General features: G+C 45.1%; 1 protein-coding gene across 3 annotated transcripts; it reads left to right on the top strand.

The window, feature by feature from the left end:
• The first annotated feature begins 53 nt into the window (after positions 1 to 53).
• On the top strand, positions 54 to 27,227 carry NGF (nerve growth factor). 3 transcript variants are annotated; one of them, XR_009279391.1, is made up of 3 exons: positions 54 to 616; positions 23,233 to 23,360; positions 26,437 to 26,552. XR_009279391.1 is itself a non-coding variant. In XM_058855713.1 (3 exons), the coding sequence occupies exon 3, from the start codon at positions 26,386 to 26,388 to the stop codon at positions 27,100 to 27,102; it is 717 nt and encodes a 238-aa protein (XP_058711696.1). In that variant the 5' UTR covers positions 54 to 616; positions 23,233 to 23,360; positions 26,375 to 26,385; the 3' UTR covers positions 27,103 to 27,227. The 3 variants fall into 3 exon arrangements, 2 of the variants coding, with proteins under 2 accessions (XP_058711696.1, XP_058711697.1); XM_058855713.1 differs by having other exon boundaries at positions 26,375 to 27,227; XM_058855714.1 differs by lacking the exon at positions 23,233 to 23,360 and having other exon boundaries at positions 26,375 to 27,227.
• Positions 27,228 to 27,862: the final 635 nt, after the last annotated feature.

Genomic DNA, 27,862 nt, shown 5'->3' with positions numbered 1-27,862 from the left:
AATGGGGACTGCACAGTTTCTGCCAGTCCACTCCTTCCCCAGTTAACCATTGGTGTTCCTACAGGTTTGTTTCCATGCTCCTGAGACGAGCAAAGGGCTCCGGAGATGATTTTCTAAAGGACCCATTCATCAAGGAGCTGGGAGTTTCGCTCTGGGAGCCCTCATCTTTAAATTGAGGGCAAGGCTTAGGATGCAGGGTGGAAAGGCTGAGGACAAAACATCCCTCGCAGAGGGTTTCAGTCGCTGCCAGCGGCACCGCAGAGCCGGAGGGTTCCCTGCGCGTTCTGCGAGCGCACTCACACGAGCAGCCACGCTTTGAAACTTTCACCGCACATCTGTGCATCCCTGCCTGCGCTCGGCAGCGAGCCAAGGCCTGAATTCCTGCGAGTCCGTGCAGCTCCCACACGTCCACAGCGCTAGGACCCAGAGGGAGCCGGCTCGCTGTGAATCAGAGCGGAGCCCCGAGCGCTGAATGAGGCTGCGACGGCAGCGGGAATGTGAATGGCTCTGCGGGCCGGGCACAGGGGCCGAGGACAGGGCTGCCACGGAGCGCGGAGCAGCCTGGACACCGCTCGGGCAGCGCCGAGCCCCCGGGCAGCAGCGCTCGGGCTCTGAGGTGAGTGACCCGCCCAGCCCCGGCCGGAGCGCGGCTGCAGCAGCTCGGACCGGCTGCGGTGCCCAGCTCGGACCGGCTGCGGTGCCCAGTTCGGGCCGGGTGCGGTGCCCAGCTCGGACCGGCTGCGGTGCCCAGCTCGGACCGGCTGCGGTGCCCAGCTCGGACCGGGTGAGATGCCCAGCTCGGACCGGGTGAGATGCCCAGCTCGGACCGGCTGCGGTGCCCAGCTCGGACCGGGTGAGATGCCCAGCTCGGACCGGCTGCGGTGCCCAGCTCGGACCAGGTGCGTGCCCTGTGCTCGCCCGGGTGCGGTGCCCAGCTCGGGCCAGGTGCGGTGCCCAGCTCGGACCGGGTGCGTGCCCTGTGCTCGCCCAGGTGCGGTGCCCAGCTCGGACCGGGTGCGGTGCCCAGCTCGGGCCAGGTGCGGTGCCCAGCTCGGACCGGGTGCGTGCCCTGTGCTCGCCCAGGTGCGGTGCCCAGCTCGGGCCAGGTGCGGTGCCCAGCTCGGACCGGGTGCGTGCCCTGTGCTCGCCCGGGTGCGGTGCCCAGCTCGGGCCAGGTGCGTGCCCTGTGCTCGCCCAGGTGCAGTGCCCAGCTCGGGCCAGGTGCGTGCCCTGTGCTCGCCCAGGTGCGGTGCCCAGCGCTGGCCCTGGCCCCACGGGGGAGGCGTGGATGGGATGTCTGCGCCACACCGAGAGCTCGCTGCCTGCAAGCAGCGTTTGTGAGCGCGGCGTGGTTCGGGGAAACCGAAAATCGCATCTGCTTGGGCAGGTTTGGCTGCACGCACATCTGGAAGGTGTTGGTGGGGCAACTGTGGATAAGCTTAAGGCTTGAAAAACGTCTTTAGCGAGAGCAGCTTAATCTCAAGGAAATGCAAGAGTTCTTACTCTTTTTATCCAGGTATATGGGAGCTTAGTTTTATTTGCATTCTACAGCAGTTACACCTATATGAAAATTCTTTACTGGCTTTGTTCTGAATATTGAAGCTTTCTTATTTCCTTTTTTCCTCCCCAGTGATAATTCTACTCTAGATAAAAACTCCTTTCTTTCTTTCTTTACTAATATAAATAAATAGGGATTCTGCTAAATCGAAGCGTGACTGACCCAAGGCAGGTTCCTTTTAGCTGCAGACAGAGCAGTACTTCACTAGGAACCCTATCTCCTCTGGGATGTCCACTTGGAAAAGCTCACGACCTCCCTGCTGCCTGTGTGTAGTGACAGGATGGAGCTGACAATGTTTATTGATTTATAGCTGGTGATAACACTGTTTTAGCTGAGACACTGCTCACAGATAAAAACGGGGACCCCAGGCAGGGAGACAGAAGGAATTTGTGTGCTGAGAACAAAAAGTGTTTGTGCTTCAGTTCTTTCTTCACTTTAAATTCTCCTTATAAAGCTCAAGAAGTTTTAGAAAAACACCAAAAGTGAGCATGCTTGTCAGGCTGGTTTTCCAAGTTGTCACAACTTGGAAGTTGCATTGTGACTATTAGACGGATAATTTATGGATGTTTTCGTGCATTAGAGTATCACAATAAAGTTTTTGGGGCACTTCTTTTGCTAAACCAAACTAAAATGGGACAATTATCTGCAATAAGACAGAGAGGGAGCTGACTTTGTCTGTACATTCCTGCTTGTGGTACTTCTGAGTTGGTTCAGATATTGTGGAAAACAAGCTTTTAAAATCCCCCTGCCAACTGCAATTTCAGGCAGTTTTGTCTGAAATTCAGAGGGTTACAATATTTTCTGCACTTCCCCAAGAGGCTACAGGGATGGAATGAAGAATCAAATATATTGGAGAGTTCTCAAGTATGATAAGAAAGACTTGGCCTTTAAATGTATTAATGATCATAGATATGAATAATTTTAAAGCAAATCTCGGTGGGGTCTGGAGAGGAGTCCCCGACACATCTGTGCAGTACCAGTGATTTCACAGCTTGATCAATCCCAGCCACTCACCCTGCAGGGATCTGGCCCTCCCAACAAGGTGGGAAAGAAAGTAACTGTGGCTGTGTTTCCTCATCCTCGTAGCTGAGCAGTGCCCCTTTCCCCCATCGAAATCTGAAATTATCTTTTTACATGTCTTCATTTAAGCTCAGTGGAGAGTTACAATGAGCACAAGCATCATTTTAACCCATGTGCTAAATAAACAATTACTTCATAGGGTAACTGAGCAGCCTATGAAATAACGACAAGATACTGCTTTTAAAAATCAGTTTAAAAAAATACCTAAAATACGTATTCAGATTAGCATTTTCAAGTGTGAAATATCTTTATTTAGTGAGATGTCTAGAACAAGGATGTGGTCAAATAGACCACATTAAAAACTAGATTGTTTCAATCCATAGAATAAATCCCATAAATTCCCCTACTGCTCCATGGCTTTGGCCATATAAATGTTCCTTTAAGAACAGATTCTATTAATTTGTTTTCTGTTTCCTTACAAAATGCTTTTAGGAATACCAGAATATTGAATATGTACTAATTAGCATTACTAACTTAAATTAAAGGCACGTGGAAAAAATACTAGTAATTTTAAGAAGTTAAAAGAAATCTTTGATTTTTTTCATCTCCATTTTACAAACTGCTGATAAAGAGGGAAAAAAAAAAAAAAAAAAAGATAAAGGGTTACTAAAACCGATGGTTTCATTCCGAAAGATTCAGTGCTGTAACAGCAACAGTCAGCGCTGGATTTGTGGGGTTAGAATTTGTCAATCCCAAATGTGAGGCAAATAAAAGCCGGGGAAACTCAACCCTTCCAGCCCAGCTACAGCAACGGTGACCTCTGCCGGCAGCTGCCCGGCAGAGGTTAAACCGAAGTATTTATTAAATCTCGTTCTATTTCCAGAGAAAGGGGGAAACACCTCTTCCCACTGAATTTATCTGGTGGAAAGAAAGAGAAAGAAACTTGTCCCAGGGTAGCGGAGCTGAGGAAGAGGCTGGAGAATTCCTGAGGGAGCTGGGAAGGGTCTGGAGAATCCCTGAGGGAGCTGGGAAGGGTCTGGAGAATTCCTGAGGGAGCTGGGAAGGGTCTGGAGAATTCCTGAGGGAGCTGGGAAGGGGCTGGAGAATTCCTGAGAGAGCTGGGAAAGGGGCTCAGCCTGGAGCAGAGGAGGCTCAGGGGGCCCTTGTGGCTCTGCACAAGTCCCTGGCAGGAGGGGACAGCCGGGGGGGTCGGGCTCTGCTGCCAGGGAACAGGGACAGGAGGAGAGGGAACGGCCTCAGGCTGGGCCAGGGGAGGTTTAGGTTGGATATCATGGAAAATTTCTCCCCTGAAAGGGTTGGCAGATTTTGGGGCAGCGGTGGAGTCACCACCCCAGAGTGTTCAGAAATGCCCAGGTGTGGCACTCGGGGACGTGGCTCAGCCATGAGCACGGAGATGCTGTGTTAATGTGTGGGTTCAATCTTCCTGGAGGTCTTTTCCAACCTTAATGATTCCATGATTCTGTGGAAGCACAAGGCACATGCACCAACACTCCTACACTACATTCCTGCCCTGGTCAGAAGGAAATTCTCCATGTGCTGGGTCTGACCTGAGGAGGGTCACAGAGGCCAAAGCATTTAAGAACATTTCTCCAACCAAAGCTCAGGGACAGATGTCCTGTGGGATGTGTTGTGGCTTTTTTTTTCCTCCCCACAATGCCCTTTGTGCAGCCCCACAGAATTCATTAAATATTTGTGTGCGTGTGGATGTGAATTTATACCAAAAAGTATGTGGTCAAGCAAAGCAAGTTCATTTTTGCTGTTGCCAAGAGATCACAGTGTCAATCACTGTGAGTTTTTTGCACTCTTGTCTGCCCAGTGCTACTAATACTAAAGCCATGGAATTTTGGGGGAAGGAAGATCTCAGACCCTCAATATAAACCCATCACATCCCCAAATCCTGGGGACTGCCTGTAGTTCTGGTCACCACAACTGGTTACAAGGATAAAATGATAAAGTAAAACAGGAAAAGGTGCAGGATGATGAAGGGCTGGAACATTTTCCATATTTAGGGAAACTACAGAGATTATGATTTCTAAGTCTGGAAAAGAGATGGCTGAGCAGGGGTGTGAGGGAGATATTTATAGTCACAGTTGTCCTTAAGACGTTGAGAGGAAATGGCTGTTGTGAAAAATCGAGGAGCAGGAAATAAAACTGGCAGGTGGCAATGTCAAGGCAACCAAAACAAGGTGGCTCCTCTCTCTGGGCACAAGGGAGCTGTGGAATTCCTCCCCACGGGACATTGCAGGTGCCAGGGTTCAGGAAGCAATCAGGCACGCTGAGAGCAAAGCTGCTGCCTGTGGGGCCATAAATCTGGGATTCCAGAATGAGCTCTGAGTGCGAGAGCAGCCCAAGGGGATGATCCCCACGGGGCTGCTCTGTGTGTACCCATTCCCCAGCCATGCCCAGGGGCTGCAGGAGGCAGAATTCCTGACCTGGATGCACTTCTGTTCTAGTTCCTTCTCCTCGATGCTTCAGCTGTCAAATACTTGAGCTACCCTACCCCAAAAAAAGGTGACTGTGTAATATTTACTGTGGGTTGCCAGTTCATTGGTGAAAGAGTGGCAGTTCTGGCAAAATGAAAAGGTAAAATAGCACCCTTCATTTTGGTTTTTGCTCAAGAATTAGGTGTAGGCCAGCGTTCATGGATGTTACCACTACAGAAAGGCACCAGTGATGAGATTTACAGCTCTTCAGGCCAATCAGTGTCTGAGCAGATTAAGAGATAGTGGAGAAGGGCCTGTGAATCCTGGGGCATTTTGTGAAATTCACTGAAATGGGGAAATACTATTTTATCTCATCTCAATGTTGTCTTTTTATGGAGCTGACATCTTATTTGAATTTTTTTATTGAACTCAGGTCTTTTCTAACAGCTTCCACTAAAAATATTATATAGAAATAAATCTCAAGTAAAAAGCAGCAGGGCAATGCCTCATTAATAACACTGACAATAACCCTTCACTCTGAGAACTGCATCACCCTGAGAAATGCAGCAGAGAATGGCAGTGCCAGCAGTGAAACCTGGCTGCCAAGAACCTGAGTGCATTGGCAGAGAGCTGGGGAGTCACCAAGGACATCCAGAGCTGGTTGCAGCAACCCAGAGTCAGAGCAGCTCCTGGGAGAGACATTCAGATCACACCAGGGCTGGACAGCAGGAGAAAATGAGCAAAGTGCTGCTCAGTATTTGGAGCCTGCACAGAGCTGAAAGTTGCCCAGTGCAAGGAGAAATCAGTCCCTAAATGCACACACGAACAAGGCCTCTGGCATATTATCTAAATTCAAATGACTGCAGCAGGTAGTTTGAAATAACATTTGATGGCTTTTCTGCCACATTTCTCTCCATCCTTTGAGTTGTCCCAGACCACTGCTCTCTGCATGAAACACCTCTGACTTTTCCTTATCATGGAGGCAGCTGTTTATCACCTTTCTTCTTTATTCCCTGCATTTCCAGCAATGCTTTGAGATTTTATGGCACAGTAGCTGACACCATCAGGTGACCCAAATCAAGATGTATCAGTCACACACTGTCTGTTTCTAGGGTTGGTTTTATCACATAAAACCACAGGATTGTTTGGGTGAGAAGGGAGCTCATCCCATTCCACCCCTGCCATGGCAGGGACACCTTCCACTGTTCCAGGCTGCTCCAAGCCCTGTCCAACCTGGCCTTGGGCACTTCCAGGGATCCAGGGGCAGCCACAGCTGCTCTGGGCACCTCTGCCAGGGTCTCCTCACCCTCACAGGGAAGAATTTGTCGCCAGTATCCATCTAACCCTGCCCTCTCTCAGTTTAAATCCATTCCTCCTTGTCCATCTCATGGACATGACTGCCACATTTCACACTGGCATTTCCTGGAAGAAAGGTGTCACCTGAGAGGTGGTGACAATGCAGCAAGGTGAGGAGTTGCCTGGCCTGGACTTCACAATCAAACCCTGACACAATCCCCCCTCAGTGGGACAGAAATCAAACCTTCAGTGACCAGACCACTTGAGGTAGCTCAAGATTTCTTCTATTCAGGGGTTTTCTAAAACTGAACATTAACACAGACCATAAACTGGTTCCAGAAAATCTTTCCCTCATTTATCTTCCTGGCCCCAAAATCCAATTTCCTGTCCCCACAGGGTCCATAACAATGTGCTAATAAAAGATCAGATTCTGCTCCCATTGACTTGTTAGGAATCAAAATCCCCACACATTTCAGTGGGAAAAGATTCAAGCAAAAAGACAGACAAAAATCAACCAGAAGGTAAAACAAGTTCTTTGATTTTGTTTTGGGCCTTGGTTTATGTATTATTGACAAAAATCACAGAATCATGGAATCATTAAGGTTGGGAAAGACCTCCAAGGTCATCAAGCCCAGCCTTTGATGAACACCACGATGCCCACTAAACCATAATGACCATTTATATTATACAAATATGAAGCTCCTCCAAGAATAAAAGCAGAGCAAAGAATTAAATGAATGACTGATGGATAAAATGAATTTGGTTTCTAACTCAGGGCTGGTCATTTCTTTTGAACTGCTATATTTGTGAGAAATGTTGCTGCCTTAAAGAGGATGCAGCAAAAATTGCCTTAGTTCATTTACTTGTTAACTGCCCAAGAAATTGATAAAGATTATGCTGATTCTGACAATTCTGACCTGCAATGAGTAAATTAGCCCAGTGTAAATACAGCTGGGGAGCAGATTATGTGTTTAATAACTTTGCTAGGTGAAAAACTACTATTTTGATTTTTTCCATCTCTTAATCACTTTGTATTTCTTCCTGTTGTGTAGGTAGAAAGATGACAAAGATTTTTTTACTGGTCTGGTTCACTGCTTTACTTTGACTGTTTTATTTTGTTCCTGACACAACCATATGTGATCCAGGCTCTTAAAAAAAAAAAAAAAAGAGTTCTTCAGAAATTTTTGTGATGGGGATTTGCCAGGCACCTCATTGCTATGTAATACTTTGATTATGATACATTTAAGAGCTCTGGCTCACAGAATATGTGTTTTTCTATTTTGAAACATAGCTTTTATTCTTTTTCTTTGACGTCTTTATGTGCTGGATGAGTCAGGTATGAGAAAAGACCTGTGCTTGTTCACAAAGAGCTTTGCCCTGTGGTGGATGACACAGCCTGCATTTTCCAAATGCATCATTTCCTGCCCATTATTCCATGATCCTTTGGGGATACTCCATGTCCCAGCACCAGACCAGCAAGGCATTTGAGGTGGGTGCATTCCCATAGCCATCCAATCTGTTTATATGAATTCTTTATATCATGAAATAATCATCTTGCTCTTAGAATCTTCTATTTGCCCCCGTCAGAGACAACGAGCCCTTCACCTGGTCATTCTCCTGCACTGAGAGGACATTAAAAGGTTTCTCTCGAAAAAGGAATAAGCTGATTATTCTTCTTTCTGCTCAGTGTTAGCAATTTTATCCATTTCCCTCAGTAACTGCACTTCTTACCTGGGAGGAGAAAGTACACGAAGTGTGTCAAGAGAAATAAATAAGCACAGAACAAGCCACTGAAGCGAGGTGTGGATTTATTTTCCACATCAAAAATCTTTTCCATCCCTTCCCTCATTACTGGGGAGCAACCTGGTCCCGTGGAAGGTGTCCCTGTGCATGGCAGGGGTGGAATGGGATGAGCTTTAAGGCCCCTCCCAGCCCAAACCATCCTGGAATTCTGTTTGGTGTTATCAGTGCTCTGAACATTCGACATCCATGCTTTTGCTCTGCCTGGATCCGAACACTCCCTGCCCCAGTCCCTCCTGCCAAACCTCCCTCTCATCATTTTCTCAGGCACAAGCTGTAAAGAGGAGAGTGCAAAGGGTCACTGCTCAGCCTCACATTCCAGGACACACTATCTATGCCAAAAGTGTGAGTTTCTGGTTTTGGCAAAGCATCCAGAATCCAAAGCATCAGAGGGAGTTTGATCCATGAGCTCTCCCTGGGTGCACGTTCCTGGTGGGAAGGGCTGGACTAGAGACCATTTCTCTGTTCTGAGACAGAAAAGTGTGTGGCCCTTTCCTTCTCATTTCTTCCCTCCTCTTTGAAAGAAAAGAAATCAGAAAACCATTTAATAACCTTGATTTCTCCCCTTTGTTCAGTATTTCAAAATTTTAAAAGAATTTGAGTAATTTGAAATCAGTCTTCAGCACTTGCTTGTGCCATCACTTGAAAGCAAAAGGAAACACTTTGAGTGAAAATAACACATCTCCAGTGCCACAGGAAAACTGATGTGAGGTTTAAAATTCAGATTTAAAGTTCACTTCTCTCCCTTTGAATTTGCAAAAGCTCATTTCCAAGTGACATGTATTTAAACTCTGGCATTGAGCACAGAACTGAAGTACACACCTAATCAGCAAAACTCCCCTCTGGTTTTCATTTTAAGCAGGCAAAAAATGATCTTGTAAGGCTTAGACCTTGATTATTGCTTTGAACCTAATACTAATGCAAAGTAACCCCAGAGAAAAGTTGAAAGATGCAAAATTCAATCACAGTAGGCTTCTTTAAAAAGATGGTTCTGTTAGAAATCTGCTAGACACATGTTATTTTAAAAAATAGAATAATAAGCCATTTTTTTTCTGCTAGACAATGTAAAATTGTCATATATTCATCATCTGATGAAAATTCTAGCAAAAATAGGCAAATACCAAAGAAAAATCTATTCCTATTGCCACAATTATGTCAATAATCTGTGGGGTCCCACTTTTCAACAGCATTTAATATTTTCATACTACAAATCACATCTGGCTACAAATGTCATCTTCTGTCTCCTCCTACTCCATCCTCATCCATATTTTCTTCCTTCCAGCTCACAATAAAACTCCTTTTTTGTAACCACAATGATTCTTCCTGACAACTGATTCACCACACAAAAGCATTAACAAATAACACTGTAATAAATACAAGGTGCACAGCAAATATCCAGACAAGGAAAATATGTAGTTACATATGGGGTTAAGTGTTATAATGACAGCTAATTTCAAATGTATCAGGTTATTTGTGCTAATTAATGTTGGCACAACCCCCATGGAAGTTGAGATTTGGAATGGGAGTTTTCTGAGTGTTTTTTGTGGAGCTACAGAAGGTGTGAAGCCTGTGACACCTGTGTTCATGTCCTCCTGCACAAGAGTGATGGATTTTTAAGTGAAATACAAACCAGAATCATGATTATGCGGGGAAAAAAGATCATGGAATTTATTACAGAATCATTAAGGTTGGAAAAGATTTCCAAGATCATCACATCCAACCTCTGCTTGAACACCACCACACCCATTAAATCATTTTGCACCCCCTGTTGTGGCCCCACAACAAAGACCAAGCTCCCATCCCAGAGCTGGGGGGTCCCACCAGGGCCTTCCCAGCGGATCCCAAATTGAAGGAGCATTTTAGAAGCTCTGGGCTCGGTGTTCCCAGACTCCTTGTGAAACCCAAACACTTCCCTTTGCAGGGCTGGACAGAAAGGTTGAAAGTTTTAGGAGGGATATTGGGAGGGAATTCTTCCCTGTGAGCATGGGGAGGGGCTGGAATGGATTTCCCAGAGAAGCTGTGGCTGCTCCTGGATCCCTGGGAGTGTCCAAGGCCAGGCTGGAAAGGGCTTGGAGCAGCCTGGCATGGTGGAAGATGTCGGGGTTGGAGCTGGATGAGCTTTAAGGTCCCTTCCAACCAAACCATTCCAGGATTCCATACTGATTCTTCCTAATGCTGGACCTCACCTGAGGTCCTCCCACCTGCTCTGCACTCTGAGCCAGATGAGGAAATGTCCAATCCAGGTATAGGGTTTGCAGCCAGATGTTTGTGATTTCACTCAGCCCTGGTGTCACTGACCACGCTCATCCTGTGTGCTGTGAGGACTGGGGCTCATTAACTGTGACATCAGGTTCAGTTGTTAATTGTGCTTGGAATTTCTGATATCACAATGGCATGGGATGGCTTCACATGACAAATATCAAATATTCATCACAGAAAGCAGTCGATACAATTGTGCAACCATGTGCGTGCAGGGAAAAAGATGATTCACTTACAGATGTGCTGCTGATTTTTCATCGCTGCACACAACCTGGGGCACATCAGGAACCAGACAAATGTTTAAACACCACCGTTATTTTCCACCAGACAAACTCTTGCAAAAAGTCTGACATTTCAGCTCCTCTTTGAAACAATTTCTGCTGTATGTAAGAAACAAAACCCATAGAAATATCCTTTTGGGATTAATTCTCTAAACATAATGACTAAAAAGCCTACTGGCTTTACTCTAAAATACTGCAATTTTTGCTGCTAGTACTAATAGCTGCAAGGAGATGGTATTATTTATCTTTCTAAAACCTTCTAAAAATTTGTTTTAACTCCTGGAGGCTGCAAATTTTCTGTCCCAGAGACAAGGCAGCACTGCAGCATCATTTAGAAGGAAGAAATGTGAGAGGGCAAGTGTCTTATTCCAGTCTGTTAATCTGTACATTACACTGTAACCTACTGTAAGCCTAGGAAATGGAAATAAAAAGGAGCACTGGTGAAAATCTTCAAATTATTGCAGAGAACAAATTTTCAGGAAGCAATTAACTGCCTGACTGGGAATATCCCTGCTTTTTATTTGATGTCAAACTCATGGGTGGTATTTTGAAACATCTGATTGAGCTCAGTCAATTAGCCTTGATTATGGTTTGGCTTTTCCCTCAGAATAGGCTGATCCATAGGGAATGCCACTCATACCAGCACTGAGGCAGAGCAGGATGACTCAGCTGATTAATCAGCTTTCTTCTCTCTCATTAAGAAGCAAGTCTTTGGCTTCCCCAGCTGCTGAAATGATCACTGTCGAGCTCGTGGTGGAACTCAGCTTTGGTCACCCCTGACTCACATTTGGAGAGAAGGAATTCCTGCACCCCTGATCTGTCAGAGAATTATGGAATTACAGATCCCAGACTACTCTGAACTGCAAGGGACCTCAAAGCTCATCTCATTCCACCCCTACCACGGGCAGGGACTCCTTTCACTGGACCAGGCTGCTCCAAGCCCTCCCACACCTCTGTGACTGGGGGATACAGGGATTTCTGTTCACCACAAAGTCCTTGGCATTTACAGAAGAAATGTTCCCATTCCTGTTGCTTTCTGATTGAGATTTGTCCCTAATTTGGAATCAACCATAATTTCCATGTTTATGCATTCTGACAAATCCTTCCAGACAAGCAGGTACTGAATCCTCACCTGTATTTTGCCAAATAAATCTAATCACTTCCTTAGAACACAGCAGAGAATCTGCAGATCGGGTGGTTTTTTCCAATCCAAAAATTAGGCTAATTTATTAACTAAGTTAATGGAAATTAAAAAAAAAAAAAAAAAAGGCTACTTGTAAAAATCTTAAGTAAACACAGAGCTTTTTCCTCTTTCTTTAATAGGCAAATGGTACAAAACACAGCCAGGGTACAGGCATAGTGTGTAATCATGGTCATGAAATGCCTACAATGTAAATGGACTTAATGACAAAATTAAACAAATCTCAATTAAAGGCACAATGATTCCAGACAGGCAAAACCCATCACTCTCCCAGCTTCCCACTAAGTAGATCTCCAAGCATGGAAAGGTTGCCAGCTATGGGGAACAGTTTAGAAAGTTAATGACAGTACAAATGGGATTCACTGGAGACTGTAATCCTGGCTCTGTAAGCATTGCCAGAGGCCTGACATGAAGGAACAAGTACTATTTCAAGCAGACTGCAAAGCCAAGGCAAAGATTAACATCTGTCAGAATCAGCTACAGATGAAATTCTTATTGATCCTTGAATGTCACAAGAATTTAGAAGGGCTAAAAAGAACTTTAAAGAGAATAATCAAGTATCTGTGGATTTGGGTTGGGAGTCTGAAGTACCTTTCCCACATTTCATCTCTTTTTTTTCAAACAGCTGTGTGAGATGTAGCTCAGTGCTACAAGGCAGAAGAGCTATTTCTTCCAACTTAGTCACTGTCAAGCTTAGTCTTGCAGGAAAAGCAGTGGCAGGGAGCAGTTCTGGTGCTGTTACCAACCTCCAAGACACAGCTTTTCGTGTTTGGACTATGTTGCTGTGGATTTTGTTTCTGCCTCATCCGTATCTATCCCTACTAACAAGATTAAGGCTTTGCTCACATTCTTCTAATTAAAATGCTGTAATTCTGAGAAGAGATTCCACATCTTCTTTTAGCAGGGTAATCAGTACATCTGTGAGTTCAAGTTGCTATTTTTTAACATCAAAGCTTGCACAAAGATAGCTCTCTTCCATGCAGGCCATGACTTTTTATCCACACTGGTTTGAAAAACAGGCTCCATTTTGTAGTGGGATCAAGGAAAGGCTGGGAGAGCTGGGAATGCTCAGCCTGGAAAAGAGAAGGCTCCAGGGAGACCTGAGAGCCCCTTCCAGTGCCTAAAGGGGCTCTGAGAGAGACTTTGGACAGCCTGGAGTGCCAGGATGAGAGGGAATGGCTTCCCACTGCCAGAGGGCAGGGATGGATGGGATATTGGGAAGGAATTGTTCCCTGGGAGGGTGTCAGGCCCTGGCACAGGTGCCCAGAGCAGCTGTGGCTGCCCCTGGATCCCTGGAAGTGTCCAAGGCCAGGCTGGACAGGGATTGGAGCAGCCTGGGATGGTGGAATGTGTCCCTGCCCAAAGATTCCCAACATCCTGTGCTGTCAGGAGCACACGTGCATTTTTCTGCAGCATTTTTTCCTTACTGAACTGGAAGAAGCATGATATGAGTGGAGCATGTTCAGGGAAGGGAATGAAGCTGAGGAAGGGTCAGGAGCCCCAGGAGCAGCTGAGAGAGCTGGGAAAGGGGCTCAGCCTGGAGAAAAGGAGGCTCAGGGGGAATTTCTAGCTCTGCACAACTCCCTGACAGGAGGGGCAGCCAGGGGGAGATTCGGACTCTGCTCCCAGGGACAGGAGGAGAGGCAGTGACTTCAAGCTGTGCCAGAGGAAGATTTGATATTAGTGAAAATTTCTTCACTGAAGGCATTGCCACAGGCTGCCCAGGGCAGTGGTGGAGTGGAATACCTGGAAATGTCCAAAAAACATGTAGATGTGGTGCTTGGAGACATGGTTTAGTGGTGGACATGACAGAGCTGGGTTAATGATCTTAAAGGTTTTTCCCAACCTTAATGACCCTGTGAACTTCACACTGAATTTCACTCACCAGCTGCAGCCTTGAAATTTTGTTTACAAAGTTTTCAGTTCTGGAGCTTCTCCTTGCTGTATCACGGTACCACTTCACAGCTTTCAGAACCCTCTCCTGCCCTCACTCTTCCCCACTATTTTCTCTGAAGTTGTGGCACAGCACTAAGGGATTTTGTTTTATCAGCTTCTGCAAGATTGTTTTGGTGAATGTAGGTTGAGGAAACTCATTACAGCAGTTTAGTCCTCCCAGCCTAAGAATTCCTACATTCAATCCACTGATTGCTCTTGCTGTGTAAATGGGAAAAAAAAGGTTCATATCTAATATAATAAAAGGTAGCAAGGAAAATAATATGCTGGTAAACCCAGGAATAGTAATAATCTAATCCTGGCCTACTTTTATCAGAATTCCCTAATTTCCAAGTCCACATACCAGGGAAGTCAGTGAACCCCACAGAAAGCTGAAGTGTGAGTACTCCAAAGATATCCAATGCCATCACTGTGCTGCAATTCAGGGATTCAGAGTTCTTCAGATTTAGAGCAGGGCCAAAGAGAGTTCTAGAAAATAGTTCTAGAAATTTCTAGTGGTAGAAACACTCAAGAGCACAGTTCAAAGGAAAAAGGAGCATCTTTCCCATTATAATTTGCACTGCAACAAAAAATGCTTTCAACCACCAGATAATGCCAGAAAATGTAAAGACCCTTCAAGTGCTTCTCACACAAGTGAGTTGCCAAACACAGATTTATAAGAGCTGCTGAGACTGCCAGGTCAGTCCAACTCCCTGTTTCCTGTTCTTAAGCAAAGGTTGCTGAACTTCATTTAAACTTCTTTGTGCTCAGTTCTGTGCTTGAAGGATTCCCACAGCACAAGACAAGATCTATCTTTCCTCTACAGACACTTTTCTGTTGAATTGTCCCTTTGCACAGAGGGACTGTGTGGTCAGGAGAGCTGTTCAAAGACACAGGAATTTATTCCAGAGACAGCTGCAGGCTCCCAGCAAGGGAGGACATCCTGCACACTGCAACATCATTCACTTCTCTGCGTGTTTCACCGACCATCCTTCAGGCTTTGTGTGAGGTGAGGATATTCCAGAGCTCCAGAGGTTCAAGATCCAGACAAACAAATCCCTTCCCACATTGAAATGTCACCTTAAATTTCATTTCACCTTAAATGGCTGAGCGGGGAATAAAAACCTCCTATCTTAAAACATCCTCAGCAGCTGCCTCCTCTCAGACTCTGACATAATACAAAGATGGAAAACTCCTACTCCCCACTGCTCGCTGGGTCCGCGCCCAGCAGCCCACAATGTACAGCTGAAAGATGGCCCCAGTTCAAACTGTCTCTGCTCCCTGGGAGCGTGAGCAGATTTGTTGTGCAGCAGCTGCCTGACACACTCGGGATACTGAGGGTGCTGAAGTTTGGGCTGTGTTTCTCTGGCCTCACAGCTTTGCTGCTGGGGTCGCAGCTGAAGGAGAACTGAGATCCTCAGAGCACAGGAATGAAGTAACCCCTAAATCAATCTCTGTGCTAACTCAGTGCAAGGAAACACAACTTGGATTCGTTTCTCTGAATATATATTTTGTTGCTAATGTACAGAATCCATCACATTTTGCTACCACCCCTCTTTAGGGCTGCCAGCGGTTGTCTGGCCTTGTGAATTAATAGAGCAAGGAGTTAATCACACGGCAAGGAGTAAATACCTTCCACAGCAGATGAAAGCCAAGATGCTGAAGAGGTCTGATGCAGAGAAGATTGTGTGGGGCAGCAGCTCTGAGGCAGCTGGACTCAATGTGTGACAGGAGAAGACAGGAGCCTTGCAGATAAAGGAGTCAGAGAGCACGTGGAGCAGCACTTGGAGCTGGAGAGGAAACAAAACAGAGGATGTCAACACATAGGCATGACCAGGGGCAGGAATGAGAGAGCCAGAGAACAGATCTCACTCTCACTCTCCTGCTGCTTTTTCATCCATCCACTCCATAAAGAAAGGTGCAGAAAAGGGTTTTGGTAAAGAGAGAAGGAGCTGGTACATGGATTACAAACCCCGGCAAAACCACTCTTGTTTTTCTACCACTTGAGGCATACACACACTAAAATACAATGAACAAATAAGGACAATAAGGCAAATAAAAGCATGTGAAGAAATAGGATCAGTTTCCCAAACATCCTGAACACTTGTGCTTTGCAGTGCTTTTACTCTGTGCCAAGTAATCAAGATGATCTCCCAGGCCGAATTCAGAAAAACATACAGGGGAAAAATGTAGGTATGGAGCATTTTCCATGGTGTCAACACACTTCCATAGAAAGCAGGCTTTAATCCTCAGTAAGTGCTGAGTACAAATGTACAAAGTATGAAAGCCCAGGGGTAAAAATTCCAGCAGCACCACAGTTTACAAACCAGCTCTGTCTCTTCATGGCAAACGATGCAGCACCATTGTCTGGAGTGCTGGAACTGGAAGGTGAAACCCCATTTGCTTGTTTCCTTTCTCTGACTGTGTTCAGATGAGCCACAGCATTAGAAGGAATATCTGAAAAGTCTAAGCAATTGTAAAAACCTCGTGTTTTTCTTGGTAAACTACCCTAGATGTCAGGAGACTCCTATTTCTCCTGCAAGAACTACTTGTGCTTGCAGAGAACATTACAAGATGACACTGCAATCTGATAACTCAGTGTTTCTGTGGTTTACTTTGTTTTATTTGGTGGTGTTTCCAGATTTTTTTGTGGAAATCTCTACTCTGTTTCTTAGGAGGTTTCACCCTCTCATTTCAAAACTACACCACATCTAAAAGGTTCCTGCTGTGCAGGGAAAGAAAACCCTTTTTCCCACCTCTTTGGTCACTAAATTTTTAAGCCACCAGCAAGTAGCAAATAAACTTCAAAGCTTAAAGTCTTTCTTGCACCCAGCTGAAGTATTTACTTAGTTTAGATTTAAGACTAAGATTGTTACCTAATATATTTTTTTATTATAATATATTACTATATCACTATTTCTTTAGATCTGCTTAGTTTAAAACCCACATTCTGTATTTCACATCTCTGTAGTGGATTGCTTAGGAATTCTGAAGAAATTGTTTTGAACTCAATTTCAAATGGGAAAGGCAGGTGGAGTACAAGGGTTTGAGCATTACCACATCTTTACAATCTGCAGAAAAAACTCAGGCTTTGCAATGAGCAGATAGACAAATATCTACCCAAATCTTGAAGGTCACCTCCTGTACAGCAGAACACAAAGCTTATGTCCAGTTGTCCAGAAAATATGGAAATATACTTCTCAAATGTACAGGATATGTCAAAGAATACAGAAATCAAACAGCTACTGAGCAACAGCCCAATGATTGAGTTTTTTTGTACACACAATTCATCTTGGGGTATGCTGGTTTAAGGAAAAATATTAACACTTTTCAATAGTTCATGCCTGTATTTCAAGTATTTCATGTATTATGCCTGTGCCTTGTAAGTTACAATAAGGACACAGAATGACTGTGACTACTTGGGGTCAATACCCATTTCCAGCTGCCATAAAAATAAGGAATTTGATTTCTAAAGGTGTAATTTTAGGGTTTTTTGTCATGATTTTCCTATTGAAATGTAAAGTAAATCATAAGAGAGTGAATTCATTCCCTAAATAGGCAATTGAATTCTGTAGGTCTCGTGAAAGTAAAATAGATTTAAAAATGGGAAAGAATATCCTAGAAATTAAAAGAAAACAAAAGGAGGTGGGCAATGGAGAAGAGGAACATTGCTACTGCTTGGCAAGAATCCTGTGTTATTCTTTGGGTTCTTCACACGCTACAGAAGTAAATTCTACTGACCATAAGCAAGTGGGGAGGATCATTTTATTAAGTGTTTGTAAAAGCACTCGACATTTCTGGATGGAAAAATCCTACACAAGCACAGCAATATTCCATTCCAGTATTGACTGTTTCTTCCCTATCTCAGCACTCTGAGTGAACACAAGAGCACCTCCATGTCATAAGATTTAATTTTGTAGATTTTTGTCTATATCCCTAAGGGGTTTTTTAATGAAAAAAAAAAAAATCCAACACATCAGTTTGGATTGCTTCAGCTACAGAACCTTTTATCAGGTGCAGCCAGGTCCTCAGTTCAGTAAAACAGAGGTTTTCAAGTTCTCTCAGCTATCCTTTGCTGCATGCTTCTGTCCTCTGACTTGCCAAGCACAAACACCCTTCAGCTTCCCTTTGGAACTTCTCAGAATTCCTGCTCCATTAAAATATCGTTGAGTCATTTAAAATAGTTATAAACACACTGGAAGATTTGTAGAAGATAAAATTCCTTTTGGATGTAAATAATTAATAGAACGGGAAAGTCTGAAAAGTCATGGCCATAATTTATTGCTGCTCCTTGTCCTTACAGAATGTTCTTTTCCAAATTCATCATCCAGAGAAACACTGAAGATGATGGAGTCTACCTTTGGGAATCTGATCATGACATCCCAGCTCATTTTTGCTGTCTACATCAGTTTTGGAGTCATTACATTGACGTCTTACACTACAAGACGTGCAATTGCTAAAAATCGCCTGTGTTCAAGTTTATTTGTGCAGTTGTAGAAAAGTGAAAAAGGAGAGTATAAATGAAAATTATGAGCCTGAATAAAAACTAAATGCTAGCACTGCTGCTGGGATTCAGCTGGTTCTTATTAATCAGGGTTTGGAAAAGAATCAGGATTTCTATTCCCTTCTGAATAGCTGGAATAAGATCACTAGTTGGAAAGGTTTACTAGCCCTAAAGATATTGTATTTTTCTGTCTTAACTACTCTTGGCTGTAAGAGGGGATGTAACATCACAGTCTGACTGCCCTCATACTTTCTGTTCCCAGCTGAATTCCAGATTGATTTTGGTAGTGTTGTGAAGTCTGAAATTCCAGTTCTTTCATTCCTGGTAATTTTGTATTGGAAAACTCAGGGCCAAGTATAGCAAGGCAGCTATTCCCAAATTTAAATGCATTTGGGAAAGGTGTAGAGGGGAGACGGGCAGGCCATGCTCCAGCCTCAGGAAGGTGTTTGGATTCACTTTTCCAAGCAGCAATAGGGAATGAGTCCTGCTGTGTTTGGACAGGATTGTAGGATGGAGGCATCCAGCTTTATATGGATGGATTTATCCCATTTATCCTGCAGTAGTTTTCCTGTCAGTTAGTGCCTGAGATCTTTAGTCACTCCTTGGTGCCTATGAATTAGGATATATGAAACCCTGGAGTCCTATAAAATATACATATTCTGCTCCAAGGCCTTATGGAAAGTTCCAAAGCCATCATCATATGCCAATCATTGATTTTAGGATTTGCTGTCTGAATGATAATATAGGGATGATATATGGCCCTGGTATGCTCCAATAACTTACTCCTATCCAGGATTTTTATTTCTAGCTCATTTAATTTATCAGCTTTATACCATTGAGGTCACTGACTTCAGGAGAATCACATTCACATGCTCGTCCAAAAGCTGTTTTCTGTCCTTTATTTTCAGATTTGTCACTAGTTTTGTAAGTGATGTGTTTTCCTTCACTTTATTTAAAGAGAATCTTATCTTGACAATTTCTTTATCTTTTATTTAATAACTGTCAGTTTGGTTTTGCTATCTGCAGCAGGATAAAGCTTTCTGCTCTGTCAGGGTGGCTCTGTGCATGTTTAACACTCACTAACAGCCAATCTGTCACAGCAAGGGCTGCATCCTGTCACAAGCCTTTACTGGTACAGCCACCCTGACCTAAGATCATGGGGCTTTTCCCAAAGGAATCACATTTTAGATGACTGTTGATGCCTCTGAATTCCCATGAGCATGTTCTACAAGCGAGAGTATCATGATGCCAAACACTGTAAAACAAATTTGAGAAGAAAAACAAATAATTATATTCTTAGAAGTTTTGGTTTAAAACACTCAGAAGTTTTAAAGTGATCCTTCTAAAGGTGAGCTGTGCCTGTCCCGTGTCACCAGACCTGTCACCTCCTGTCAGGAACCTCCAGCTGTGGCTCCAGGCTGGAGTTCTCCTGACAGGTGGCCTCACTCAGCACCAAATGCTCTGAGGGAATGGGGTGTCAATGAAGGCGACAGGAAAAATTATTTTCCTCTCCTTGGACTTCTTGACAGAGACACCAGCAAGTGAAATATTGATGTACTGGTTCAGGATGAAAGAAGAGATAAAATTAGGCCCTTGCAAATAAGCTACTTCAATTACTTATACCCCAATAAATATAGAGTAAACCTTAAAAAGTGTTGGATTTGGTGCATCCCCACTCTGCAGAACCATAGCATGGTTTGGGTTGGAAGGAACCTCAAGGATGATCTGACTGCACTCCCTGCCAGGGGCAGGGAATGTTCCACTATCCTGGATTGCTCCAAGCCCACCCAACCTGGCCTCGAGCACCTCCAGGGATGGGTCAAGACTCAAGGTGCAATTCCCCCTTAAGCACCCCAAATTACAAGAGGCTCAGTGGGCTGTGAACCATCTTTATCCTGTCATTATCCTTAGCTGGGCTAAGGCTGAGTCAGAGCTCTGGGGGCAGGTGCTGGGTGCACATCCTGATGACGAGGAGGGTCACGGTGACACGATGCTCCCTGCTGCAGGGCAGCATTTTTCTCAGTCTACTGCTCTCCCTAGAAATCCTCAAAGGAACATTCCAGTGCCGGAGGCATTTGGAAAAAAGGAAAATATAAAAAAAAAAAGGAAGTGTATGAGACACAGGTAGCTTCCAGCTGGCTCTCCAGCACCCATAAACCTCTTATTTACAGGCTGAGTCACTGAAGATATAATGGAGGAATGAAATGTTTGGTCCATTAGAGATTCCCATTTTCTTGCTCATCAGCTAAGATCAAGGGAAAGCTGTGCCTCTGACACTGCTCTTAGTCAGTCTTCAGGATTCCCTTCAAGGTCTCCCAGGGCTCAGAAATCTTTTCCCTGAGTTGCTGCTGCTAAATTTTAATTCATATAACTCATGTACCTGTGAAAATGTTTCCATGAGAGATGTGCCAGAGGCTCCTTCTCTTTACCAGCAACTTCAGCAGCAACTGCCTCCCTCATTTCTCTCTCACTACCAGAAGCAATGAGACAAATCTAATTCACTACTTGTTGCTTATTTTGGTGACCTCCACGATCCTATTTGCTGCACTGACAGCCAAGCAGTTCTGTTTATTTTTTGCACATCCCTAAAATACGCCAACAACTTCAAGAATGACAGAAAACAACATTCCAAATTGTATCATGCCTTAGATTACAACATTCTATGCTTATGTTTATTGACTATGTTTATTTTTATTTAGAAAATAATTTACTTGCTGTGTTTGACTGAGTCAAATGAGCATTAATTTATCTTTTCTCTGTGTAGGAGCTGCTTTAATGGCATCTGGTCAATGTGCAGTGAGAAGGCTGCACTGACTGCTGTTCTTATTGGAAACAATTAATTTAGTACATTTATTAACTTTTCATTCCTGATAACTTTCCAGGCAACATTCCCTGTTTGCCCTAAACCAGGACATCCATTTTTCCTCAGATTCAGTGGGTAACTTTAATAAAAAAAGGGAATTCCCTAAACATGATTTGTTTGGCACTTGTTGCACTTACAGGTCCTGCAAGCAAAGAGCTTTTCAAGACACAGAGCCATTTGCTTTTTGGTGTGATCCATTTCACCACTCTCCAGAATTATGGAATCCCAGAGTGGTTTGGATTGGAAGGGACCTGAACACTCATCCTGTTCCACCCCCTGCCATGGCAGGGACACCTTCCACCATCTCAGGTTGCTCCAAGTCCCATCCAACCTGGCCTTGGACACTGCCAGGGATCCAGGGGCAGCCACAGCTTCTCTGGGCACCCTGTGCCCAAACCCATCTGGAACTCTTTAATTCTACTCTACAACTGCTAAGACTAAGAAATGAGACTGAAGCGAGTTTTTTTTTACCCACCAGGTCTGTCATCCTGTAGGCATGTAAATCCTGAAGAAAGACTCACTTCAGTAGGATATTTTATGAATGTCTGGGAGTGGTGGAACAGAGGAATAGTCTATGGATGCTGAATAACACTGCATCATTTACTGGATTCCACCACAGCCAGGAATCCGGGAAAAAGACAGTAAAAGAACTTTTAAAAAAAAGTCTTGCTGAAAATAAATGCTTTTGTGGTTAAAAATCAGCCAGTTGGAACTGAAACAGTGTTTGCTTAGGGTGGCAGAACAGTTGGAAAAGTTGTTGGGTTATTTTTGGCAGTGGCCAGCACACTATGGCTCTATCATTACTGGTACTCAGCCCTCCAAAGTTCATTGAAAGGGTTATTACTTCACTAGTGCATTCCTGCAAAAATACAGCATACTCCATCTGTAGCATGAAGCACTGGATTCTGGAACTCTGCATGACCTTTCTGACACGCTGATACGAGCGTGACCTGCTCAGCTCCCAAATACTGCAACACCCAGGGGGAACCTGAGCCACGGCCCCAAAGGCAGGGTGGCCAAACCACTGCACAAGTGTTGCTCAAGGAGCACGTAACCAGGTGACTCCTGTGCCCTGCACTGATGGAAACAGGCTGGGAAGGTTTCAGCTGGAGGTTTAAACATCAAGTAACTTGTACTTGGGTGTTGGTAAGAGCCAAAGCCAGCGGCTGCCTCTGCTGGCAGCCAGTGCTCCCGCGGACAGACGCTGTGCAGGTGGAAAGTTCATGCTTTGGCATTAGCAGCTTGTTCTTCTTAGCAAATGCACTTCAGGCTGAATGCAGCAGGATTTTTGCAGTATGGGAGTACCTTATCCAACCCCTATTTACCTTATGCAACCCCTACTTCCCTTATGAAATAGAGCAGATAAGCTATTGAATAATAAGATTAATAAAATACTATTTCTATCCCTTTCAGTGCCATGAATTTACAATCAGAAAATGTGTTTTGCTGAGAAGGTGTCAGTGTGCTTGATTTAGTTGGTGAAGAAAAGAATGGTTTTCCTTTAGCTGGGGTCTATATGACCACTCACAATGTAGTGATTATGACTGGAGTCACTGCTGCCCTTACAGCAGCAACACAGCAAATACCTGAGTATGTGCTTTTATGTGCCTGCAGGTTTTGTATCTTCAATTCTTCTCAAATATCAGTCAGATAATTGTCTTCCAATAAACGGCAATCTGTGATTCTCCTCCTGAATTTAACTGAAACCAGATTTGCTTCCCAGAACAGATGTTGGGTCTATGGGCCCTGTTTTGTGCCTGGCTGCTGTGCAGTGCCACCAGGTACTGCTGCCCCACTCCTGGGTTTGCTGAGCCTGGAAGGTGTCTGAGAGGAGTGGGAAGCAGTGGATCAATAACCACAGTCTAGTAAAGGTGCTGAGTAAAGGCAGCCCTGTCTTACAAATGTGTTGCTCTGCAAAGTCTGGAACTGCTTTGGACGAGCTTGATGCTGTGACAGGAAAAAGGCACAGCTCAGAAAGCCAAGGGGGTTTGTCCCTGAGCTCCTGCTGCCAAGGGGGGAATGACACTGAGAAGACTAATTTGCTAATTATTGACACAAACCCTTCTGCCTCTAGTGACCCACGGCAGCCACAGCTGGCAGGAGCAGCAGGGCCTCATGGCAAGGTGCAGCCCAGCCCGGCTCAGCTCTGGATGAAGTAAGGACCGTGCTGGGGGAGCAGTTCTTCGTGCAGTCCACTCAGAGGTAAGGCAGCCCTCCCTCCCACGGCAGCCTGAAGTCACCCATGGCCAGGCTCCCACAGCAGCTGCACTGGAGGAAGGGTTGATGCCACCTGCCCAGCACAGGAGCGGGGTTAGTACAGGTGGTGTGACTTTGGCATTCCAATGCCTGCGATGAGCTTTGTGGCCAGGGCTCCCATCAGACATCCAGGGACCCCCAGCACTGGAACTGGCAGCTGCACATCCCCTGCAAGTTCAGGTGGCTGCACGAGGCATCCACTGCAAACATCTCCAGAGAGCACCGTCAGAGGCTCTGATACCTAATTATGTGACAAAGTTTGGAGAGAGAATCATAGGATCCCAAAATGGTTTGGGTTGGGAGGAACCTTAAAGCTCATCCAGTTCCAACCCCCTGCCATGGGCAGGGACACCCCAAACTCCCCAAAATAGCCAGTAAAATACCTCTATGTGACAGCAAAAGAGTTCACAACCCTCACAGCCCAAAGCACACCTATTATTTAATGTTAACTTCTCTTGCCTGTGTTGTCATTGAGTTCACATTTTTAAGGTGCCACTTTCTATTCTCCCCTAACTCACTGATTGATAAAAATATTTAATTTTGAATCTTCAGAAAAGTTACCACATATCCCAAATACATTCTGTCTCTGTTTGGGCCCCACTCCACATGATGATTTACTACAAGGAGAGGATATACAAGGCAATTAAAGAAAAAAGACAAGCAGGCAAGGTCTTTCTGCTTTTGTGTTAATGGCCTTAAAATAAAAATCTTAGCACAGGCAAAATAACAAACCCAGAGAAGGAAGGTAAATGTAGCTGCATTTTAGAGCAGCAAATATTGTATAGCACAAAACCAGAACCAGCTCTTTGCTGACATTGAAGCATCTCTTTCCTATAGAAGGAAATAATAAAAAAGGGGTTTATACATAAACACAATACACTGAGGCTGCTATTGGCATGGCTAAATTGTGCCTGGATTTTATTCTGCAAACCTTTTCCATTAACATTTCTGTCGGGAAAGCTGGCTCTTGAGAGATGTAATGAACCATCTGACTTTAATTTGGTTGTAGAACAAGGGGTTACTCTCTGGAGGGTGCACAGCCAAGCCGAGCTACACCCAGCTCTGTTTCCTTATACAGAGGATGACGAGTGCTCCAGCACGAGCAGCACGTGGGAAAACAGCAACCCTCAGCCTTGTTTTAAGCAAATTAAAGTGACTTTGGAACAGTAAGGATTTGCTCTGTGACAAACACTTGACTCGCCTCGTCATCATTTTGTCCCCAGTGCCTCCAGCCCAGCAGTCGCACAGACAAGCGCTCACATGGCTTTTGGCCTTTCTCTTCCTCCCCTCCAGGCAGGCTCCACTTCTCCGCCCTCCTCAGTCACTACCTTCACTTGGCGTCTCCTGCTGGTTTCCTAAATGTTTGCTATCCCTGCACAAACCCTGCTGTTTATGTCATTTCAGCTCCTGTCTGAGATAAGACACACGAGGTCCTGTGGGACATCTTAGGGTTGTTCTGCATTTTCCACAGGATTATGCTCTGGCAGAGCACCCTGGTCGAGTCCTTTAGTACTGCTTGGGATTCTAATCTGAGAAAGCTCCACAGAGAGGGAGAACTGCAACCATAATTGACCCACACCCAGAAAAAACATTAAGACATTCTGGGAAATCACAGTGGAACTGCAGAGCCCAATTCCTCTGGTACAAAACCCTGTTTGTCCAGTGGCTTTGGGGCTCCCTGCCTGCTGGCCGGCCAGGGCAGAGCTTGGGGCCAGCTGAGACATGTCAGGAAAACAAGGCAAAGAGACGGGGAGGAGCCTCACCCGGGCTTTTCTGTTTATACCCTGTCTCTGCTTATTAAGTCCTTACAGAGGAAATACAATGTCTGCCCTTCACTGCAGCTCCAGAGCATTTTTGAATCTCTCATTCCCAACATGTGGCTGAATTAGTCAGCACGTGGTAGTTGCCCAACGAGGTATTGCTGCTGCTGCTCTTCCAGCATGAAATGGGTCTTAGCAAAGGTTTAGACATTTGGCTTGCACTTTTCTACACCCAAACAGATGTGTCTGTCCTCTGGATTGAAGGAGGACCAGCACTGGTACTGCCTCTGCTCTGCAGGGACATTTGGGGAGTTCTTGCCTGTGGCATTCTATAAAAAACAGGTGTTTCCCAGTCCAGAATTCCCAGTACTTTGGCCACAGTGGCTTTAGCTCTGCTGTATCTAAGATGGCAAGAGGTAGCTTGGCACCCATAGTGCTCCCATGTTTGCCACTGATTGTGGAAAAATTCCATCTGCCCTTGTGAGACAGATACCTGAGCTCAAGGAAGGAGCCTCATCTGCCCTAACTCAGAGATGTGGTGTGTCCTGAAAGGGCAGGGGGGAGAGCTGGCAGCTGCTGGAGGCTGCTGAGCCAGCCAGCAGTGGGGCCTGGCCACACAGCAGGTAAGTGAGGCTGCCAAGGCTGTGATAATGGCCCGAGGTACTGGCTTGGTGCCCCCACCGTAGCCCTGAGGACACCTCTGCAGACAAATTTAGGGGATGGACAGCTGTTTTAGCCAAGGAACTGCTTCTACTTTCACTCCTCTGCAGCCAAGAGACCGGCCCTGGCCAAAAAGGTTGCTGCAAAACTCACTAGAGATCTGACTCCTGGGAACATGCTGTCACCATATGGTCTCCACATTAATAACACCAAACAAGTGCTTCATAAACAGTGCTCTAACAACAAATACCAGAGGAATTAATAATAATCTAGCTATTATTTTCTAATGTTCTCGCTTTATTAAGAACACTGATGCTGTCTGAATGAGCTCTTCCGGAAGAACAACATCTGGCACTCACATGAATACCTGATGAAATCCGTATGATCCCGGGTATCTGATAAATTTATGGCCAGAATGGCAGCAGTTTGTGCCCGCCCGGCTCACAGTTATGCCTTTCTCTCCCCTTCTAGCTCATAACATAATGCCCATGCTGTTCTTCACTCTGACTGCAGTAACAGTGCCTTTCTCTCTCCTTCTAGGTCATAACGTAATGCCCATGCTGTTCTACACTCTGACTGTAGCTTTTTTGATCGGCACACAGGCAGCTCCCAAGTCAGAGGACAATGCTCCACTGGAGTTTCCTGCAGAACACTCCCTGCCCAATACCCGGAGCGACCGACACCACATTGCCCAGGCGGCTCCGCAGACATCCCACGGCCACGCCACGTGGAGCCTCGGCAGGAGAGAAGCCGTAAACATCACCGTGGACCCCAAAATTTTTCGGAAGCGGCGTTTCCGGTCTCCCCGGGTGCTGTTCAGCACGCAGCCCCCGCCGGTGGCCGGGCAGGACCAGAATTTGGGATTTCTCAGCGGCATGGGGGCTCCCAACAGGACTGCCAGGAGCAGGAGGAGCACGCACCCCGTGCTGCACCGCGGGGAGTTCTCGGTGTGCGACAGCGTCAGCATGTGGGTCGGGGACAAAACCACGGCCACCGACATCAAGGGCAAGGAGGTGACGGTGTTGGGCGAGGTCAACATCAACAACAATGTCTTTAAGCAGTACTTTTTCGAGACCAAGTGCAGGGACCCCAAGCCGGTGTCGGGCGGGTGCCGTGGCATCGATGCCAAGCACTGGAACTCGTACTGCACCACCACCCACACCTTCGTCAAGGCCCTGACCATGGAGGGCAAGCAGGCGGCCTGGAGGTTCATCCGCATCGACACCGCCTGCGTCTGCGTGCTCAGCAGGAAGGCGGCCAGGCCCTGAGCCCGCGCCCTCCGACCCCCCTACCTCAGCCTGTAAATTATTTTAAGTTATAAAGGACTGCATGGTATATTTATAGTTTATACAGTACAGAAAGAACCTCATTATTTATTAAACTCTTTTGGAAACCTTTGGTGTTTTGTAAGTTATTTACTGGCAGAGCTCTTTAAAATGCGTGTTCATTTCGGTTTCATTCACCTCTACAACTCTGGGCTATTGAACAAGCTTTCGGCAAAAAGAAAACATTTTCCACACAGTTTTCACACATATTGCTTTCTTCTACAAGAAAACTTCCCTGCCAGTTTATTGTAGGTTTATTTTCAATTGAAATTTTTTTGTCCAAATGCCAAGAGACCGAAACAGAACTTTCAAAACTTCTTTCAAGTGTTACTAATTATCCATAAAGGTATTAATCATATATAATTAATCATCTTAGTGAATCCTGGTTGAAACACTAGTTCTTCATTGTTGCCAGATCAATTTCTAAGACCTTTAGTGCATATTTTTAAATTGCCAAAATATTTTCATTGCAAAAATAATCAATTCTGAATTATTTTGGAACATTTGTCTGCACAAGAGTAGAATCTGAAAGCATGTATTTTTGTGTTAAAGTGGTATTTTACAGCTCATTACTTCAGAGCTCTATAAGGGTGATGGGATTTCAAATGTCAATATGCTTATATAAATTAAAAAATTTCATGTGCTTTATAATCCAAATTTGATAATTTTCTCAAGCCAGTGTTCTGGTAATGGGGACCTGCCA

Source organism: Poecile atricapillus, chromosome 23 (assembly GCF_030490865.1).
Source record: "Poecile atricapillus isolate bPoeAtr1 chromosome 23, bPoeAtr1.hap1, whole genome shotgun sequence".
In the NCBI taxonomy this organism is placed as follows: domain Eukaryota; kingdom Metazoa; phylum Chordata; class Aves; order Passeriformes; family Paridae; genus Poecile; species Poecile atricapillus.
The sequence above is the reverse complement of the archived record's forward strand: the minus strand, read 5'-3'. Positions and strand labels throughout refer to the sequence as shown.

Bases quoted from the DNA above. Each gene is read 5' to 3' on its own strand.
- NGF (XM_058855714.1), top strand. From the start codon at position 26,386: ATGCCCATGCTGTTCTACACTCTGACTGTAGCTTTTTTGATCGGCACA.